Source organism: Scardinius erythrophthalmus (genome assembly GCF_964197995.2).
Source record: "Scardinius erythrophthalmus genome assembly, chromosome: 15".
Lineage (NCBI taxonomy): Eukaryota > Metazoa > Chordata > Actinopteri > Cypriniformes > Leuciscidae > Scardinius > Scardinius erythrophthalmus.
Window position 1 is genome coordinate 21491849 of NC_138235.1, and position 7631 is coordinate 21499479.

The following is a 7631-nucleotide window of genomic DNA, read 5'->3' on the forward strand; positions in this document are numbered from 1 at the left end:
TTATGACAGTGATTTTCTAGGCTATTTTTTGTCAATTTTACATAACGCGCAGCTCAAAGCAGTTAGGCAATCCAAAGAAAAATTTACAGTTGAAGCCAGAAACTCTTAGGATTACACTATTTATACAAACAAAATCATCAACAGATAAGAAAAGCCTTTTATTGAATATAACACTACTGTAAAAAACATTTCATCCATTCATCTCATGACAACCTAGGGTGGGAGATGGGTGTTTAAAACTCAAGGTAATATATTACCTTGAAGCACTCCTGTAACAAATGGGGGAGTGGAGAATTGTCATTGATTATTATTGGAAGAGAGTAATTGAAGTAAAGTTAAAAAAACAAAAATAAGTAGACATGATGTTTTAATTATTTGCACAAACACAGGGAAGGTTTTGTCAAGAACCAAATGGAGGAGATGGTCCACATGACCCCATTCTGTCATCATTCTTGCTTTGAGCAGAAGGGTCACTTCTTATTGGTAGGTGCAATGAACCAGGAGAAGGAGAATCAGAGATGAAGCGGCTCACTGATGACCTGGAGGGCTCAGTCCTTCTAGTGCGGAGCTCACAGGTTTGCCAGTCTGCAGAAAATTAGGTAAAGTGACTTTATTTTCATGCATGAGCAAATTAAAAACATTTTACTAATCCAGTCTTATCTTAAACCTTCCTCAATTTAAACACAAATCTTTGATTTTATTTGTATAGCTATTCAAAATAACATGAGCTTTATTAGACTGTGTCTCTTCACCTCTGCTATATACAAGTAAGGTACTGAATGTTTCCCCATATTCGCTGTAGGATAACCAGAAAGGCCAGGAAATAAAGGGTTAGAGTGACAACCTGAGGAAAGATGGAAAAGTATTAGCACTGACATGTATGTCAATAGCAGTATGACTGGGAATGAGATCAAAAACCAAAGATGATGGTGTTTATTATGTCTTTAAGTTATTGAAATGTCCAGAAAACGTTCTTGAAAACTTTGACTGAAATTGTAGAGCCACACGGCGAATGTGATTCCACCAACTACAACATGTTACTGGATCAACATTTGTTGAATCTGGAACAATATTTCAATCAACCAATCAGGTTTGAGGGACAAGTTTACAGTTTATGTCAAGTTTACTTGGCAAAATCACGGTGACCAGATGGACATACTAGGAGATTGATGTATACCTGTGAAGTGCTTAAGCTATTCTTCTCGCAAACAGCCACTTTTCTGATGTCTGCACAGCCATCTTCTTGTTGCCAATTGTCCTCCGGTGTCTCCGGTGTTGGATTTGTCATCTCAGAAGCCTCTGATTTCAGATCCTGATCTGGTTCAGGGTCAGGTTCTGGTGTCAGAACTGGTTCGGGTTCAGATTCAGGTTCTGACTCTTGTTCATCGGGAGTTTCCTCCACCTCTTCTTCAACTGTAAAGTTTCCAGCATTAATCAGATGAGTTGTAAAAATAAAGGATATTAGTCAATCTATTGGGTCTCTGATGCTCACACTCCAAGAAATCCAGCTGGTGCAAAACTCTCTCTTCTGCATCGAAATCCACTTTGTAGTGATTCATGTTCTCATAATCAGGATCCAGGGTCTCCAGAGTGAAGCAATTAGATGCTTCACCAACCCTTCAGAGAAAATGACAGATACTGTTGATGGTTAGATAAATCTTCTGAACAATCTAACTGATGCTAAATTAGCTAAAAAGATGAGACTTACTTCTCAATAAGATCTTTTGAGGTCTATTAGGAAGAGATACAAATATATATATCAAAAGTTGACATTCAAAATGGAGGATTACTGAGGAGCCCCAAACAAAAGATATAACACCTGGACAAAAGAAGCCATCTCTGGGTCCTCTATGGCACTCTGGGCTTCCTGGATCAACTTTGAGTTTGTGTCCACATGCTCACTGTAGGTTTGCAGTAAATATTGGGCCCAGCCACTCTTTCCTTCCTGCTCAGAAGTGATTTGTTGGGTCATGATCTTACGACGTTCCTCCAGAATGGCAGACATGCGATCAAACTTCTCACACAGAATCTGTTTCTGAATCCTGCTGTTTTCCTGTCAAATGGGCATTGTAAGCATTAATGGATAATCTGTTTGTTGTTAAATGACATTGTAAAAGTAATTTCTTCAGAAAGATCCACACAAACCTCTATGTTCCTGCAGAGTGCCTCTAGTTCATTAACAAATGACTGAACACGGTCGTTTGTGGCAACCAAAGAAGCAACTCTGTCATTTAGTTCAGCCTACAAGAAGTGAAATTAATGAATTGTTCTGAATGGTGTCAAGATGAAACACGATAAAACAAATATAGGCCATACCTTCTTTTGCTGGTAAACATCAGGCAGGGGAACTACTTGGCAGTTCTTGTGTGCCCCAAACACCTTACAGAGAGAGCAGGTGGGCACCTGACACGTGATGCAATAAATATTAAGCTTCTCGTCTTCATGCTCTGCACAGTTAAACTGTGCAAGAGGCTTTGGTGGAGGAGGCCTAGAGCTAGAAACACACTGATTTAAATTCAAGATCAAGGCAAAGTGTTCATACACCATACCAACAACCAAAGCGTTACTAGAAGGGGCTATATATTAACCAGAATATTTTATTGATAACCTTGAGTTTTAACCAGACAGGGCTTAGATTAAGCCAGGATTAGACCTAGTTCAATTAGGGCATTTAAGTAGATTTTATAAACGTGCCTTATAAAAAATAATAATAAAACATTAATGATGTGCATCTTGAGAAAAAAACAATAGCACTGACATATTTTAAGATAAATCAGTGCAAGTTGCTTCCAGTTAAAACAGCTCAAACACACATTTCTATAGCCACTAAATGAACAAAATGATTATCAAAATGATTAAAACGATGCTGAAAAACTAATTAATTTACATTACAAATTGCATTTTTTTTTTCTCAGTTAGTTTACTTTTTTATATTATTCAAAAAAAGATTCTTCTCAAGTATGAACTATATTATATCCAGAGGTGGACAAAGTACACAACTTCCTTACTTGAGTAAAAGTACAGATACTACTGGTCAAATATTACTCCGTTACAAGTAAAAGTTGTAAAGACCGATTTTTACTTAAGTAAAAGTACAGAAGTACTTGTTTTTAAGTATCAAAAGTAAAAAGTAAATGTCAATGCATTGTTTTATTATTGTTGTATGTAATATAGTACCTTATGGCTCTGAATCTATGCCTGTCTACCTACCCATATATCAATATCAAATTTATTTCTAGAACACAGTTACAGTAGTGGGATTGAATGTGAGATTGAATAAGTGCACTCAATAACGTCCTACATCATGGTTTCGGACACCCAAATGGCTGTTCCCTCAAACAGTGCCCTATTTAAAGTTGTATGACTTTTAGTATGAACATATTGGCCTCACAAAACAGTGACAAAATTCGTATTTAGAAGACCATTCCCAACACTGAAAATGAAAATCAGGTTGATGTCAGAATCCTACGTCAGATTTACGTTAATCTCCAACATTGGGCAGACGCTGTATTGTGGTTGAAAATGAAAATCGGGTTGACATCAGAAACCAACATCAGTCGGGTTCTGACGTCAACTCGACTTTCATTTCCAACCAATATCCAACATCTATCTATCTACCTTCTACTCAAGGACGTAGTGGAGTAAAAAAGTATGATATTTGTCTTTCAAATGTGGTGAAGTTAAAGTAAAAAATGTCCAGAAAAAATAATACTCAAGTAAAGTACAGATACTCAAGTAAATGTACTTTGTTACTGTCCACCTCTGATTATATCCTATATCATACTATATGAGCCATAAAAGCCTAATGTATCAAATATAATACTCAAAAAACACATACTCAAACTTACAGTATTTAATTTTTTTGTTGTAATTTTTTTATAAAGGTTCAATAATTTGTTCCATTTAGAAAACTCTATTAAAAAAATTATTATTATTATTTACTAGATCATCTTTGTTAACAAAAGTTATTCAATCAATACACTCCTGACCTGACCTGACCTGACCTGACCTTTCAGACTCCTGCTTGTAAACATCAATAATGTTCTCCACAAGTAAATTGCGCTGCAGTCCATAAACTCCATGACGGTCCAAGACAACCTCACGCCGACAGGAAGGGCAGCGGAAACGGCCTCCAATTCCAACCTGGAAGAGAGATGGCTGCACATCTTACTCAGCATGCTGTTCTTCAGCTGTCAGCATGATTTGTGTATCAATTCTTTTTAAGGAAGATATACAAAATAAACGGCTAGGATGGTTAACTGGACTAAAATATAACATCACTTTGTTAGACTAATTGGACTCTTTTGTAGGCTACCTCTATAGAGATGCACCATGAGTTCTTCAAGGGGGTAAGATGATCTTATATGGTCTGAATTCTGTGGTTGTGTGAATCTGCGTTTTGTTCTGTGTGTCCTTTCAGAATTGCTGTCTTGAAATGTGTTAACCCATATGTACTTACCGTATGTAAACTAACTGTGCAATACAGTCCACATAACAACCATTTACTTGCATTTGCCTTAATCAACACAGAAAGTCTTGTCCTCCTGAGCATGAATAGAGATTGTAAACAGAGGAGTTTGAGACAGGAATCCTAAAATAGTCATCTCTTTAATATGTCTCAGCAGCTGAGGCTTATGCGGCGAGTCATATACTAATGCAACTAACTTGTTCTTGGCTTGAGTTTTAAAGTGACTCCGAGAGGTCAAAAGGCAAGTGTATATGAATTGTGAACTGCAAATCAAATTTGAATTTTAAAGCTTTTTTTGTGTTCAAAATGTAAAAAAAAAAAAAAAAAAAAAAAGATATATATATATATAATAAGCAAGTACATCCAGTACATAACATAATTTTGTGTTATCCTGAATCACTATGGTACACCTGTAAGTGTAAATGTTCGGACTATTTTAGACTGGTTCGGGTCGGCCTCGCTGCGGAGTAGCTTAGTGCCTGCGTGACTCATCATAGACATAAACAGAGAAAAATAGCTCCGGCAACAATGTTCTTCCGCAAGACGCATGGAGTTCTGTTTATCAACCGCTAGAACGCCAAAGGTTATGAAGGTTAAGTGGAATTAAAATGAATAATAAAAAAAAAAAATCATTTGACCCCAATAACTGTAGGCTAATTTAGGTTGTTGAACTGATGTTTTTGAAAGTGATTTGGATGTTTTATATTCTTTACAGATTTATGGACCAGATTTCATGCATTTCCTTGAATGGCATTATCTGATGAATTTCTCTGAATTGCAGTTTAAAATGTCACTTTCTAATAATCCAATTCAGATTTTAATTTAACCTCCTGAGCATAAATAATTACAATTTTAACACTAGAATTAAAATTCCAGTTCTTAAATTCTAAATTTTGTCCAACAATGGTTCTTAGAGGAGAAGAGATTAACAAGTGTTTTTAGCATTCCTTTGGACCACTTTCCCAACTTACTCATGGCTTTTAACCTTTGCCTATATGTGGAAGTGTAATGGAAGACTGGTGAGGTATCAAACTTCAGTTAGGTGCAGAGGAGGAGAAGGATTATGCAGGCAAAACATTTCGCATTACTAAGGACTCTCTTTTCATATCAATACACCCATTGTGCAGTGCATGAGCGCTAAACCCCTGACGGCTCAAATGCATCAAATGTAGGCCATCACCTATTTTTATACCTCAGATTTCAGGCAGGGGATTGAGTTTAAACATTTACAATCCCCACCTGTTGGGTTTCACATATTAGCATGACAGGTGTCTAGAAAACTGTCTGTTTACTGCAGTCATGACACTTTTACATGTTATTGAGCGTCCATAGTTCTTAGCAAATAGCATTTTAGCTCATAGAAAAGACTATGGTTTATGAAGGAAACTGACACCTCATGTTTAATCTGAAAAAATATTTTAATAATCCGAAGAACCTGTTTCTGATGGTTTCCCTTACGAAAAAGAAGTTCATTCAAGTGTGCTATTCGTATATTTCTTTGAAACTAAAAATAAAAAAGTCAAACCAGAAAGGGTTAACAACTGTGAAGCTTTTGGGGTGTTGATGGACTTGATCTACTCCATCTGTGTTTTGATCATCGCTCTGAATCGCATCTGTGGATTCAGATTTAGCTTTTTGTTTACAATATTGCTTTTTTTTTTTTAAGAAACAAATACATTGAAGTGTTGATAAAAATGACACATGAAGCTAGAATAAAATGTTTTTAAAATGGGAAGAGTTAAAGTAGTTAAAGGTATATTTCAAGTATATAGGAATTTATAGTAATACATGAAAAGCAAATAATGTAGAAATAGAAAACTATAAGTATGATGTTGTTCACTTAAAAAAACATACAAGAATACTTGCAGTATAAAACTACTATAGTAAACTAGTAGTTTACTGAGAGTATACTTCAAAGTGTACTTTCATAAACTAAAAAATATGCTACAAGTATTTGACTAGTAAACTATCTGTATAAGATCACTTGAAGTATAGTTGCAGTACAAACGAAAAACGTAGTTGGAAAACAATTGTGTACTCAAAGTTTACATTTAAAGTATCCTAAAAAGTATACTTTTATACACTAAAAAGTGTGCCAATTTAGTCCCAAGTAGTATTGAAACAGTATACCCCTAGTGCATTGATATTAGTGTACTTAGCTTACATAAAGTATACTTAAAATACACTTGAACTTCACTTAAGTATACTTCATAAAATGAAATTGAAGTATACTTAATTTTCATAAGGGTAACACGTAAATGTTCCTACATCCACACATAAACCATCCTCCTCTTGGCATATGGTACACACCTGGTACAGTTCATTGGCACACTTGCGGCAGAGGTTGTGCAGACAGGGCAGAATAACGACTGGCTTCGTAAACACGTCCAGGCAGATGGGACAGATGAGTTGTTTCTCCAGCGTCCCCATCGAGGGGTCTTTGTGGTCAGAGCGTATATCCAGTGGAAGAGACATGGCCGTGTGCCCCCGCTGACCCCACGCTCACTGGAAAACTAAGTTAGGAGAGCGAAACCACAGCTGAGGAGATGAGACGCCACCGTCTCCATGTCTCTGTGCAGTTCTTATGTGGATTTCCAGTCTCTCGAGACAGAGGGCAGTCGCTTTGCCCCAGAGCTCGAACGGGACGATGTGGGCCTGAGTTGGTTTGCAGCTGGAAATGTGTGCATGTGCCAGAAGGGGAAGGTGTCTGGTTTCTTGCTGGCTCACTGATCAGTTGTGCCCATTTCAGGCAGCCAGTGGAATGCTGGGAAATATAGATGATGCCCTTTCTCCTGTTACTCCAATCATTCATGTCCTCAGTCTTAAAACCAGCCAACAAAGTAAATAATACCAGAATAGCAACAGCATAAGGAAAGAATGTTTATGAAGTGTACCTGAATCTTTTAACACAAAAACGTCTATGCTTGTACGGGTGTATTTGAGTTTCAACTGCTTTCATCCATACAATGAAAGCCGATGGGACACCCTTTGTCAAAGTTCAAACATTTTACTTTAATACATACATAACTTTTCTTACTTTCACTTAAATATGTGTTTTTGGTTTGATATTAATTGAACTAAGATTTATTTCTTGCAACATTAGCGCTTTTTTAGCAGATCATTGGCTTTGCACAAATACACACAAACACCACGGATACATTTT

The 7631-nt window shown here is 36.6% G+C and overlaps 1 protein-coding gene across 1 annotated transcript; it reads right to left on the reverse strand.

Moving 5' to 3' along the window:
• Window positions 1–139: 139 nt before the first annotated feature.
• trim101 (tripartite motif containing 101) lies at window positions 140–7094 on the reverse strand. The gene is made up of 10 exons (XM_081385926.1): window positions 6779–7094; window positions 4010–4158; window positions 2317–2494; window positions 2146–2241; window positions 1820–2053; window positions 1709–1731; window positions 1493–1617; window positions 1178–1413; window positions 753–844; window positions 140–585 (listed from the first exon to the last, which is right to left on the reverse strand). Exons 1-9 carry the CDS (start codon window positions 6941–6943, stop codon window positions 758–760), a joined length of 1293 nt encoding a protein of 430 aa, XP_081242052.1. The 5' UTR covers window positions 6944–7094; the 3' UTR covers window positions 140–585; window positions 753–757.
• Between the last annotated feature and the right edge of the window lie 537 nt (window positions 7095–7631).

What these genes read in the sequence shown, in the direction of transcription:
- trim101 (XM_081385926.1), bottom strand. Translation starts at nt 6,943, where the DNA reads ATGTCTCTTCCACTGGATATACGCTCTGACCACAAAGACCCCTCGATG. An exon ending in AGATGGCTTCTTTTGTCCAG is followed by an intron (nt 1,732 to 1,819) that starts GTGTTATATCTT and finishes TCTTCCTAATAG; the next exon opens with ACCTCAAAAGATCTTATTGA. An exon ending in TCAAAAGATCTTATTGAGAA is followed by an intron (nt 1,618 to 1,708) that starts GTAAGTCTCATC and finishes TTTTCTCTGAAG; the next exon opens with GGTTGGTGAAGCATCTAATT.